General features: G+C 33.2%; 1 protein-coding gene across 1 annotated transcript; it reads left to right on the top strand.

Moving 5' to 3' along the window:
• The first annotated feature begins 4,422 nt into the window (after nt 1–4,422).
• On the top strand, nt 4,423–14,284 carry LOC139527727 (zinc finger protein 865-like). Its single transcript, XM_071323354.1, has 3 exons — nt 4,423–5,378; nt 6,950–7,103; nt 11,690–14,284. The coding sequence occupies exons 1-3, from the start codon at nt 4,473–4,475 to the stop codon at nt 14,167–14,169; spliced, it is 3,540 nt and encodes a 1,179-aa protein (XP_071179455.1). The 5' UTR covers nt 4,423–4,472; the 3' UTR covers nt 14,170–14,284.
• Nucleotides 14,285–14,511: the final 227 nt, after the last annotated feature.

Genomic DNA, 14,511 nt, shown 5'->3' with positions numbered 1-14,511 from the left:
TAACATTAATTTTGTTCAAATGATATAAAACTTGCGGCAACAAATACAAATATTTTTATTGGCACAAACTCATTAAACAATAAATGGTTCAGACCTATGGCATTACATATATAAATTGACATCATTTATTGATGTATCATATAAGTTCACTATTTCTTATATTATATATTGAGCCAAAAAAGTTTTTTTCTGACACTGTACAGTACGCACACAAATACCCACTTTCATTTAAAGACCATTACAACTGAAATTTTCATTAAAAATATTTTTTTTAGCAGGGGTGTACTGAAAATTCTACATTTTTTTGCAAATGACCCATACAATGTATAATAATATATATGAAAACTATGAATATAGAAAAATAAAGTAGATGTGGTATGATTACCAATGAGACAACTGTCCACAAGAGACCAAAATGACACAGACATTAACAACTTAAAGTACGTTTTGAAATGAGCGAAAAAAGAATCATTATCTTAAATAGATTTTATTTTAAATAGACCTCCCCTTTTCCCCTCTAACTTTAAGTATTTGATTTCACTGATTGTTTGATTTACTGTTCATGTGTGTTATCAAAATTATTATGAAAGAGAAGAGGTGCAAGGTGATTAATTACCCTATCGTGTGGGTCAGGTGACAATTAATGGAACACGATATTATGAGCTTCCAAGAATGATATAATCTTATGAAAGGGACTCTAAAAATTGAAATCACAAGGAAAATGGGAAATAAAAGATAATTATATATAATTGATCGGATAATTAGTTTTACAAAATTATTTGATTCGCTACAGCTGTGTATAGGTGGAAAAGATGCCCAAAGCAAGTGTAGTTGAAAAAGGCCTTTACAATTGCAGGTCTAACTGAATGAAATTTAGCTTAGTTATAATCCAAAAATTAGTCTGGCAAGACAAGAAAAGAAAAGGAGTACACTGTGACACCCGATCCCCTCACTCAAAATATGGATAACTTTATGTCAAGGGGTCTATAATTCTCTTTGACAGCTACAGACATAATAATTTTGTACCCTTTTCAGCTAGACAAAATCCTTTACGTTAACAACACATTCTGTTTCAACTTGTCAATATTCTGATTTGTCAAATATGGAGAGAATGCAAAAATCTGCTTAATAACACCTCCTTAAAATTTAGATAACTGAGGTTTCTCCCCATATCTTAGAAGAATTTGACACCTGTTGATGCAAATCGTGTCCTTAAGTATTTTTCAGCTATTTTGTTAGAAGTACACGATTGCAAATGTACATACACTATTTTTTTAGTCTGAGGAATTCGGTCCCTTTTTAGAAAAAATATATAAGGCACAATGGGTACTTGCTTTCATTTGTGTAATATGTGGCTGAATATACTATTTTTTTCAAATAGGACTTTTAAAATATGCAAGAAGCCAAAGAAAACAGTTCAACAATGTTTTATTTAGCATGTTCAAAAACAAAATAAATGAGAATTTACGTTTTATTCAAACTGTTAAATTGTGACTAATTTTTGGTGAAAATCTGTTTGTCCCAGTTATCTGTATGAATAAAAACTGCATATTTGACACCAAAGTCATGACTGAATTCAGTCATCTTGGACTACTACTTTCATCTTAATTTATTAATTGAATATTCAATTGATAATACATTAAAAATTGGAGATTAATAGCAGTTGGTTGTGTGCAATATCCTACACAATAAGTAAATGCTCTGAGGGGTATATACAGTTTTTACAGAAGTGCATTATAGAAAACTGTTGACTGAATTCAGTCAATTTACAAACATCAAGAATCATCTTCCTTTTTCAAAACTAGATTATAATATATAGAAAAATTATTCCAAGTTGATTCTTAATATACATATTAATGTTAACAATAACGAAAATCTTGACTGAATTCAGTCACTGGCACACTTATTCATTAACATTATAAAGTACATCGGTTTGTAGTAAACAGAAGCAATATCTATACAATATATACAAACAATTTTTGAATCTAAGTCTATGACTGAATTCAGTCACATATTATTATCGTTCTGTCTTATACATTATGATCAGGGCATTTTCCCTGTTTTATCCACATCATAGATGTTTAATAAGTGATCTTGTAGTTTTCAGACATCAAAACAGATTGTCTTAATTCCTATTGACTGTTTATTATGCCTTGAAACCTCTTTAAGTGTAGTAAGGTAATCTTCTGCTGCTACTACTTATAGGAGGCGTACTTCTATCAGCAACATATTCATTTTAGAAACAGTGTTGTATAGACATCCCAATATCAGTAGCGTTGATAGCAAAACAGATATATAGCCATGACTGGGTCGCGATCGGTTGGTAGCAATGCTTGTGATAAACTGTCTTTTCCATTATGATTAGTGAGGCTACTTTCTATATAAAAAAAACCTGTAACTATGATTAAAAAGTTTCCTCTCTTATTTATCTTGATCTCTATATAATTTTTATTCTCAATTGCCAATCTTAACTTCTAGGTTGCTTTGGCCGTATTTGGCACAACTTTTTGGAATTTCGGATCCTCAATGTTCATCAACTTTGTGCATGTTTGGCTTTATGAATGTTTTCGTATGAGATTCACTGATGAGTCTTATGTTGACGAAACGAGCGTCTGGCGTACTAAATTATAATCCCGATACCTTTGATGACTGTAAGTTGTCCATTGCTGATAAAGCTTCTTCTACCTACAAAGAAATTTTATCTTTAAATTTGATGTTATCATGTGCATATATTTTACAATTAACGACTATAAAGACACTAGTTATCTTTACATATGAATATCTTGACCTTTACCATGATCATTTATTGAATTCAAGTAAAATAAAACTTTAAAAATAGTTATTATAATTTGGATAGGTTGTTTTAAGGTGACACACTTTACCATGTTTACATCAAATACAATTGACATTTGGCTTAGAGTTAAGAGATGAACCACAATATTCTTCTTTTATATTCACTGAAGAAGGAACACATACTTACATACAAAGGAGTAGGTCCAGTAAGACCCCTTTTTGGCCCCAAAATATGGCAGTTTTACAAAATTGTTAAAATGTAAACTTTTAGTTATTTATTAGACAGTAGAATGATTCTGCTACATAAATATGGACTGTTTTTGACAATGCAATTTGTATTTAAATAGCCCATCCGAGCTCACCCATGAGCATGAATGTTAGGCCCGGTGTTTCTGCCGTGTTTGGGGAAAAGATCCCTGAGTCCGGCTTCATCAGTGGTCGACTCAATTAGCTGTATTGATTGGCGTATTATTTATGTTTTTTGTTTTATTTCGTATATTATATTGGACCACGGTTGACGTTTTAATACGTTTTAAATAAAATGGAAATGAAATGATGCACATTGCAAACAACGTTGAATGATGAATGGTATACTATAATGAATAATATATCTTCTAAGTTCAACCCTTGAGATTTGACAAATCAGAATATTGACAAGTTGAAACAGAATGTGTTTAACTTAAAATGCACGAGTCAAACACTACCGACACTACCCAAGTTTGTTTTACAAGTAAATTCTTCTCTCTTCTTATATAAAAAAATATGGGATATATATGATTTTATTCTAATTATTCGTTATCCACATTGGACTATATACTAGTATGAAGAAAACAATTCCAATTACCAGTAACAAGATTAGGCCCTAACACTAAAGATTTCAAACATGTGCTACCCCCTGGTGATGCTAAAGATAATATTACACGCCAGTGGCGGATGCAGGTATTTTCGAAAGGGGGGTGCTAGCCCAGGGCAAAGAGGGGGTGCAGGGGGGGTGCAAACATATGTCCCGATTCAAATGCATTGATCGGCCAAAATAAAGGGGGGGGGGTGCGGACCCCCGGAACCCCCCCTCTGGATCCGCCACTGACACGCACACACAAATATTATAGTGACATGCGCATTGTATTGGCCGGACAAATAGTCCTGGTACTATTCGTCCGGCTAGCCGGACAAATAGCAACTGCCTATAAAAAAATAAAGAAGCCATGATGTGGTATGATTACCAATGAGAACTGTCCACAAGAGACCAAAGTGACACAGACATTAACAACTTAAAGTACGTTTTTAAATGAGCGAAAACTGAACTGAGAATCATTATCTAAAATAGATTTTATTTTATACATCCCCTTTCCCCCTCTAACTTTAAGTATTTGATTTCACTGATGGTTTTGATTTAACAATGTTTAATGTTCATGTGCAGTGGCGGATCCAGCCATTTTAAAAAGGAGGGGTTCCCAACCCAGAGTAAAGGGGGGGTTCCAACTATATGCTCCCATTCAAATGCATAGATCGGCCACAAAAAAGGGGGGTTCCAACCCCCGGAAGGTGCAGGATGATAAGTGGGTCAGGAGAACATTAATTTTGGCCAATCAGATCGCTGCTTTCATTTCACTACAAGTTAATAAAGGTTATCGGAACTCCTCGGTGCTTACAAGTAATGCGATGATAACAACAACAACATGGAAGCGCCCAGTGTAGAATCTTCGTCTAATTTGACCGAATTTGTAGAGAATTTGTGTGTCATTTGTGGGTTTTTGTTTATACAGAAAGAAACAAAAAGCGACGGCATTGTAATAACTAATAAATTTCTTCATCGAAAATTGAAATTGACCTCAGAACGTTTTTGCGAGATAGAAAAGGTAGTTGGAAATTTAAAAAGGAAAAAGAAAGATGATAACGGTGTCTGTCGACAGTGTTATAGAGCAGTAGAAAGAGTGTTGCGATTAGAAAAGGAAGCAAAAAAGACAAGGGCTCGATTATTAAAATCAATAGAAACGGTTGAGCAATCAAGTAAACAAAGTGACACTGTATGTTCACCGATCCCCAGAGACCCTTCAAACCGAGTAGAAAAAAATGACACATGTAACGAGGCTTTTTCATTTAATGAACTTACTTACTTAGCAAAGTATGTACACATTGCTGCAAAACCCTCTTCAATTCATAATTGTGATCAAAATGTATCAAAAAAAGCTGATAGTACAGAGACTGTTGGTCGCTCACTGGGACTTGAACAAGCTGATAATACAGAGACTTGTGGTCGCTCACTGAGACTTGAACAAGCTGATGATATAGACAATGTTGTTTGCTCACTGGGACTTGAAAAAGCTGATAATATAGATAATAATAGTTGCTCACTGGGACTCGAACAAGCTGATAATATACAGACTGTTGGTCACTCACTTGAACTTGATCAACAAGCTAATAATATAGACAATGTTGGTCGCTCACTGGGACTTGAACAAGCTGATAATATGTATACAGAGACGGTTAGTTGCTCACTGGGACTTGAACAAGCTGATACATGTAGTTCAGAGACCGTTGGTTGTTCTCTGGGACCTAGAAGTGGTACTGATGACAGTAATCAGGTAATGAATGGGAAAGTGAGGTAAAACATTTGTTATGTTGAATTTATTTAAGGAATGACTGTAATATTTTTTCTGTCTATGAAGAAATAACATAAAAAATTTGGTGCACACTGAATAACGCGCGTAGCGGGTTAAAAATAATTATTTAACAGTGTGCACCACATTTTTTATGTTATTTCGAATAGACAGAAAAAATATTACAGTCATTTCTTATTAATTCTAAATTCCATTTTAAACCGTAGAAAACCTTGAAAAAACGTTGATGATGTCAAGGTCACATGACTAAATTATGTCTATGGGATGATAACAAAATAACGTCAGCCAATCAAAAGACGCGTTACATCCAAAATTAAATTATTCTGATTTATAAGTAACCAAAAAATATAAAATGAAGTTCATGTACACTACAGCTCTGGTGGATTGTACATGTGATATATTCGCCAGTGAGACTCAGAGGGAAGAATATATATATGCCCTAATTTACACGTCAAGCATGAAACTGTCATTTTCAAATACAAATTGGTTGAAATTTTACAGTGATTCGTCATAATATACTTACAGTCAGGGGTACTACTTGTACAAGTTATTTTTATTTACATGTACCATTGTTTACTTGAAGAGGTAAAAAAACAAAACTTATACATGATGATGTATAATCTGAACACATTTTAATGTCATCATTTTCTAGCAATAATTTAACAAGAAATCTGAATTTAATGTTTTTTCATTGCTCAATTAACATGATTAAAGGTATAAATGTAGACTAAAATGATAAATTTTATTGCAAATTTTGCAATAGAATATCTTCTGTTGTATGCTGATTTAAATTTCCCCATACCTTAAAGTGTTATATTTTTAACAAAATACTTCGATTGAAATTAGCGTTGAAGAACTTGACAAAATTGAGAGCCAAAATCTTTTTCTGACACAGACAAAAAACCATAACCCCCCTTGAAGTTAAATGTTTTTTTCCATTACTGAATATAAGATTGAGAAAGGAAATGGGGAATGTGTCAAAGAGACAACAACCAGACCATAGTCTAGAGCAGACAACAGCTGAAGGCCACCAATGGGTCTTCAATGTGCATGATGTAGCGAGAAACTCCCGCACCTGTAGGTGTCCTTCAGCTGGCCCCTTATAAAATATTTATACTAGTACAGTAGTAATGGAAGTCATACTAAACTCCGAATTATACACAAGAAACTTAAATTAAAGATCATACAAGACTAACAAAGGCCAGAGGCTCCTGACTAACTTGGGACAGGTGCAAAATTGCAACGGGGTTAAACATGTTTATGAGATCTCAACCCTGTCTCCCCCTATTTCTCTAAGTCAATGTAGAAAAGTAAACGCATAACAACACGGCCGCACATTAAAATTAAGTTCAAGAGAAGTAGAAATGTACTTGCATATATACATGTACAGTTACAATGTATATAATATGTAACTAACACACTGAAAGATGACATATTATTAGTGTCAGCAACTTTTGATTATAGCTAAAACTTCTTTCCATTAATCCAAGAATTATTAAATGTACATGTAATTGTTGTTTTTTATTTTATTTCAGGCATTTATTTCTGAAAGCAGAAAAAGAAAAAGAAAAGTGGACATCAGACCAAATAATACAAGGACCAACAGAAAAAAAGATAAAAAAGTCAAATCTGTCCCTGCAGAGAATTTAACCAATCAAGATTCAAATCAAGATGTCACATGTTCTCAAGGTATAACTCATGTCCTTAAAAGAAAATTAAGGGGGTGGGGGTGGATGGAATAACAATCCTAGCATGGCTGACTTGATAAATTTTCAGGACTTTTATAACAAGATAAAGTAAAATATAATTATTAATTAGACGGGGGCAAAATTCGAACATCAAATTTTAACCCAAGTATACTGCTCCAAAGCTTGTCATTGCAACTTGCATTACTCCTGAATTTCAGGACAAACTGTTTGTAGATGTGTATTTCAATAATTTTATTAGTAACACAGTGTGAATTTGTCCTAATACAGGAATTTATCTGGTCAATAAATTTCAAGGCTAAGACAATTGTACACTGTCTAACTAATTTATCCTGATTTTGTTATCACACCACACATACATTTATTGTAATTTGAAAATAGTATTAAACCTATCAATTATATGGACAATATCAACCAAATATGTTTAGATATTTTTTCTAAAACTGTGATGAATGCAAAATATTTAGACTTAGGGAGCTACCATTTGATTTTTATGGGGGGGCTAGGATGAAATTTGAAAAAAATAGGCAGGACAGGAGTTTTGAGTAAAAAAAAAAGGCAGGATGAGACACTTGCAAAAAAAAAAAGTCAGGACGACAATTTAGGTAGAAAAAAGTCAGGATAAACTAAAAAAAAAAAAAGGCAGAACCGAACAGAGTGAAAAATAAAAAGGCAGGACAGAGATTACAGCTAAAAAAAAAATGCAGGACAAAATTTTTCATCCTAGCCCCCCCATAAAAATCAAATGGTAGCTCCCTTATAATACGACCTCAAAACATTTTTGGCGTTGTAAAATGCTATCATGGTGTCCTCGTCTGCCTTGTCGTCGTCCAAAGACACATTTAGTTTCCACATAATAACTAGTTTTAGCAAATGGATCTTTATAAAATTATACCAGAAGGTTCATTACTACCAAAGGAAGTTTTGGATTGATTTTGGGGGTTATGGTCCAAATAGTTTGGACTTAGAAGGCCAAAAGGGGGCCCAAAATAAGCTTTTTTGTAGTTTTCAAACAACTTGTGTTTAAGTGTATGAATTCCTCTGAAATTATACCACAAGTTTTCATACCATGAAGGGATAGTTAGTATTGATTTTTGGGGTTGTAGTGCCAATAGTTAAGAATAAGTGGCCAAAAAGTGGGCCAAAAATAAGCATTTTTATAGTTTTCAAACAATAACTTGTGTTTAAGTGTATGAATCTCTCTGAAATTATACCACATTAAGTTTCCATACAATGAAGGGATAGTTAGTACTTACTTTGTGGGGTTATGGCTCAAATATTTTTGGAATAAAGGGCAAAGAAAAGGGGGAAACTAGGTTTTTCTGGACAATAAGACAATTTAATAGCAGTGTAAGGTTACTAAGGTATTTCAAAAACATTTAACATACAATGTTGGATATGTTCGTATTTACCTTCTTTACACTACTTGAAAATAATGTAAAAAGGAATGTCCAGTTTTGGACCATTTGCCAAAAAAATGGGTGTGTGGTAATTTTCAAATGTTTTTCCCCAAATTTTTCAAATTTTTGAAATGTTTGAAGAAGAATCTTTAACTGAACAATGTTGTGCAATTGATTTGTAAGATCTTGACATTTGTTTTGTGTAATAAACCCATATTATGTCAAAAATTTGATCACAATCCAAATTCAGAGCTGTATATCAAGCTTGTATGTTTTGTCCATACTTGCCCAAACTGTTCATCGGGTTCAACCTCTGCAGTCATATAAAGCTGCGCTTGGTGGAGCACCTGGTTTATTGATTAAATATTACGTCAATGGTAAAAGGGAGATAATTGGAATTGACTTAATAAAAAATTGCACTAACATTTATTAGGAAAATATCAACCAATCAAATTACAAGGAATTACTCTTAATCAGGATAAGATATATATTTACTACAAAAAACAATGTTAGAATTAATTATGCAGCTTTGTTGTGTGTCATGGTAGCCTGCTCAATTCATTCTTCGAGGCCACAGGTTTTTTTCCCAGCTTTGTTTTATGAAAGACTTTGAATTTAATATTTGCTGCTTCACAATGTTCACTACATATAGAAGTAAGAGGGAAGGCTGGTCTGCTCACAGTCAGAATAAAAAAGAGCCTTGTGTGCTAGTCTTGTATGATTTTCAATTTAGTTTCTTGTGGTGAATTCGGAGTTTAGTATGGCCTCCATTATCACTTTACTAGTATAGATATTTGTCTACAGGCCAGCCTCGGGGTGCGGGAGTTTCTCGCTGCATTGAAGACCTATTGGTGACCTTCTGCTGTTGTCTGTTCTATGTTTCGGGTTGTTGTCTCTTTGACACAATATCCCAATTTCCATTCTCAATTTTATGTCTGTGTTGGGTGATACATATTCATGTGAGCTGTTACATGGTCGTCAACATTATTTAATAGTGCATACATACATTTAAAATTCTATTACAATTTAAAAATTCTCCAACCATTTATCCAAGTTTAAAAAAAAGGAAAAATGAAATAGAGACAAAAAATACAATTTATATATATGGCAAATCAATCTCATAATTAGATGAAAACAAACTGATACTATGCTTTTGCAAAATAGAATCAAAAGACAAACAACAGTTAATAGAGGGGTCCTAATCCCAAAATGCCGGTGTCATATGGTATTTTGAACCCCATGGTAAAATGACCCCGGGGTCAAAATACCGCTATGGTAAATTGACTGCCATTGACCCCCCCCTTGTATGGAAAATTGAGCCCCCTCTTTTTTTCATTCTAGATGATTAATAAAATGTTTAACATTATATAAAAGCTAATCAAATATTAAAAATCATTAATACAAGAAGGGGAGGTCAATTTTCAATGATTGCTTAAAAGAAAAATATTTGCTTGGTATAAGTGCTCTGAAGTCTTAACCAACAAAATTTCATTCAAAAAACTTCTTAAAGCATTATAACTAGACCATGTAGCTTGGACACTTTAATTCTTTGAAATTTAAATTTTTTATATAGAATGGTAGACTTAAGTTTTAATTCTCCATGATAAAAAAGGGGGAGGGGTCAAATTACCATGGCTCAGTTAATCTAAAAAGTAAAATTTTCAAAACATCTTTTCAAGCTAATAAAAAAAATACAGACTACTTGGAGTATTAAAACTATGTTAATTAAGGAGTTGGAACAACCTGGATTTATAAAATTCAAGGTCTATAGGAGGGTGTTCAATATACCATGGAAAGGGGGAGGGCAAAATACAATCGAAATTTTTTTTTCTTTAAAGTATCTTTTCAAGCATGTTAAATGCAAACACACTAATTATTGGAGTATTATTACTATGTTTAGGAGTTAGAATAGCTTGCATTTTTGAAATTCAAGGTCTATAGTAGGGGGTTCAATATACCATGGTTGGGGGGTCAAAATACCATGAAAATATTTTTTTCTTCAAAAATATCTTTTCAAGCATGCTAATTGCATACAAACTACTTATTGGAGTATTACTAACTATGTTTAGGAGTTGGAATAGCTAGAATTTTTGAAATTCAGGGTCTATAGTAGATACGATAAGATAAAATAAGATAAAGATATTTTATTTCCTAATCATAGGGCTCATAACAAGAAGTAAAAATGAAAAGCCTTTCTCTCCCACCCCCATACACTCACATATACACTATTGTTCTGATTAATATACCACAGGGGGGTCAAAATACCATTTAAAACCATTTCAAACTCCTTAACATAGTAATAATACTCCAATAAGTAGTTTGTATGTATTTTAACATGCTGGGAAAGATATTAGAAAAAAAAATAATAGCCAATAAATTGTAAATTAGATAATCTGCAATACTATTTCTCAAAAACAGGGGGGTTCAATATACCGCAGGGGGTTCAAAATACCATATGTGAAAAATGACCCCGGGGTCAAAATACCATGCTGTATATTGACCCCGGGTTCAATTTTTAGGGGGTTCAAAATACCATATGACACTGGTCTTAAAAACATGAAATCCCCAATTTAAATAAAGTAAATCCCGACGTCCCGAAATCCAAAAAAAAGAATTCCTGGATCCTGAAAGGGTCAATCCCGAAATCCCCAGCTTAAAATCACCTGATCCCAGAGTCCTGATAAAGGTCCTATCCCTCCTCTTTATAGTATTAGTTACATAGCCATGATGGTGTGTTTGTGACCTAATACCATAAATATGGGGTCAGTAAATTCCATATGTTGCTAATACATGTAATATAACAACAAAAAAATTGTGAAATGTTGCATTCATCAAGGTTTTTATGCCCCACCTACGATAGTAGAGGGGCATTATGTTTTCTGGTCTGTGCGTCCATTCGTCCGTCCGTCTGTTCGTCCGTCTGTCCCGCTTCAGGTTAAAGTTTTTGGTCAAGGTAGTTTTTGATGAAGTTGAAGTCCAATTGACTTCAAACTTGGTACACATGTTCCCTATGATATGATCTTTCTAATTTTAGAGATTTTACCCGAATTTCACGGTCCACTGAACACAGAAAATGATAGTGCGAGTGGGGCATTCGTGTACTGAGGACACATTCTTGTTTTTATATAATATACATGTTCATTGCTTTATCACTTGAATTATTTTCCAGACACAGTTGATGATGATGATGATGAGGATGATGATGATAGTAACCCTACTATGTACCTAGTAAAGACTGGACTGCCCAAAGGTGCTGATGAAATCCCCAAAAATAATTACCAATTTGTTAGATCAGATTTTGAGCACAACTATTCCAAGAATGCTAAAGTATTACCCTGGGTCCAAGGAAAGCAGTTCGTTTGTCCGTATTGCTGTACTGATAAAACGGGAAGATCATTTGATACAGAATATGAGCTCAATATGCACAAAATTACTCATACTGGTACGATGCCTCAGATTTGTCAATCATGCTGGAAATGCTTTGGAACAAAGGAAGAATTATTTAAACATAACTTTATGGTACATAATGATTTATATCGAAAGCAAATAGAAGCACAAAAAAATAAATATTATCGCAAAATCATTCCTGTTGAGGAGGGAACAAGTTTACAAGCAATCGTTTCTATGGATAAGTTCAAGGAATCACAAACACAGAATAAACTTCAGGTATTTTCTGGCGATCATGAAACAATAGAAATTCATATTAATGAAGAACTTGGATCTTCCACATTTCAGCCTTTGAATCAAGATGCAGTAAATCTCAATGATAAATCATCAACACAACCAGAAACAGTGAGTCCTCCTTTTGATAATGATCAGGATGCTTCAGAAAATTATATAAAGATAGAACCTGAATCACCAACAAGTTATCCTTTGAATCAAGATGCAGTACACAATAACGAAGGACAACAAAGACCCATTGAGGATTTTTCTTGTAATTATAATGCAATAGAATCTCAAGTTGAGGAAACATCTGGATTACCCACAATGCATCCTTTGAACCAAGATGCAGTACACAATCCTGAAGGATATGAAGCATATAAACTTTCATATAATCATAAGTTGGTAGATTTACCTCAATCACCCACATCTCTAAATTTGCATGAAAATGGAAAACATAATAATGATGTATTAAAAAAACACTTGAAAATGCAGAAACTTTCAAATCCTAATTCAATAGAATTTTGTATTAAGAAAAAACCTGAATCATACAAAATTTACCCTATAAAATTAGTTGCAGTTCATCCAAGTGGCAACGATAAATTACAGACTGAATTGAAAACAAAGAAATTGTCTAGTCGTTATAATAGGGTAGAAACTCAAATTGAGGAAGCACCTGAAATACACTCAGTTCATCCTTTAAAACAAGATGCAGTACACAATAACGAAGGACAAGAAACACGAGGAGAAACAAAGAAAAGATCTGAATTAAATAAAGTTTATCCTGTGGAATTAGTTGCAGTACATACCAATGGTGGATTACCATCCGTTCATCCTTTAAATCAAGATGCAGTACACATGAAAGAGGGATTTCAAACACACCTAGAAACACAGAAAGTCGCTTCTGATCATGATACAATTGAAGTGCACATTAAGGAAGAACCTGCTTGGCCTGAATTTCATGTGATAGACCAAAATGCAGTACATATCAATCATTATGAAGGATTACAAAAACACCAAGAAATAAAAAACCTTTCTTGTGTTCCTAATACGAAAGAATCTGTAACTTTGGAAGAAACCGAATTACCCACAATGCATTCTTCAAAAGGAGATGCAATGCACAATCACGACAGAATACAAAAACACCTAGAACTACATAAACTCTCTTTAAATCATAATCAGGATAAAACAATTGGATTTTGTATAAAGGAAGAACCTGGATTACCCACAATTCATCCTTTGGAACAGGATGCAGAAGCTATTCTGGAAGCATCACAATTACAAGCTCAAGCTAGTGCAACTATTTTTGAACAGTTGCAAAAGGAACCATTGATTTCACACATGAACTGTTTATCACAAACAGAAGACAGTAACCATGGTAACTTACACATCTGTTCAATATGTAACAAAGAGTTCAAATGTTTAAAAGGCCTGCAGTGGCATCTTTGCAAAAAGACCTATACATGTGAAATATGCAATGCAAAATTTGTAGCCGATTTTCTTTTACAAAAACACATAGAAAAACATAGCAATCAAAAAATATTTTTGTGTGGTATATGTAAAGCTCCTTTTGATGCTAAAATTGATAGAGAAAACCATGCAAAATTGGTGCACGGAAAAAGAAAAAAATTTCACTGCAAAAAGTGTTCAATAGATTTTCCCAACAAATACAGTAGGAAGAAGCATAATAGGTTGATTCATACAGGTCAAATTTTTTTTTGTAACCTTTGTGATAAAAATTTGGCGACAAAAAGTTCTTTAGAGAGACACAATGCAGAAACGCATTCGGGGCTTGCGAAAAAAAATTTTGCATGTGAAATATGTCACAAGACTTTTTTGCGCAAAAGTGGCCTTGTTAGACATATGGCAACTCATAAAAAGACAAAGTCATTTACTTGTTCAACATGCTCTCAAACATATGATTGTAAATATGATTTGTGGGAACATTACAAATTATGCAAGAAAGATGTATTTCAAGAATCAAGTTAATGTTGTACATGTATTTGATAAAAACCTATGTCATACATGTATGTCATATGTGATTAATACTATATGTATAGTAAAACAAAATATTTGTTATTTTGATTAAATATTTTAATTTGTATTACAATGTATTAGTTATAGAGAACCATTTCAGGTTTTTAAGGTGATTCTCAAATGTACATTCATTCCATAGATAAAGGATTATTCACTGACCTACTGCTTACAGTATCTGACTCGGAGATAATACTAAATCATGTAACTTTAACCTTGATCACTGACCCGTGAACTTTAGATGAGGTAGAGACAGGAAGATGGATTTCTTTCTGTCTTCATATATATTTATAAACA

The sequence above is a fragment of the Mytilus edulis genome, chromosome 6, assembly GCF_963676685.1.
Source record: "Mytilus edulis chromosome 6, xbMytEdul2.2, whole genome shotgun sequence".
NCBI lineage: Eukaryota > Metazoa > Mollusca > Bivalvia > Mytilida > Mytilidae > Mytilus > Mytilus edulis.
This window is presented reverse-complemented; position numbering and strand designations above follow the sequence as displayed.

Bases quoted from the DNA above. Each gene is read 5' to 3' on its own strand.
- LOC139527727 (XM_071323354.1), top strand. From the start codon at position 4,473: ATGGAAGCGCCCAGTGTAGAATCTTCGTCTAATTTGACCGAATTTGTA. The intron at 5,379-6,949 runs GTAATGAATGGG...ATTTTATTTCAG, and splicing joins GTACTGATGACAGTAATCAG to GCATTTATTTCTGAAAGCAG. The intron at 7,104-11,689 runs GTATAACTCATG...ATTATTTTCCAG, and splicing joins AGATGTCACATGTTCTCAAG to ACACAGTTGATGATGATGAT.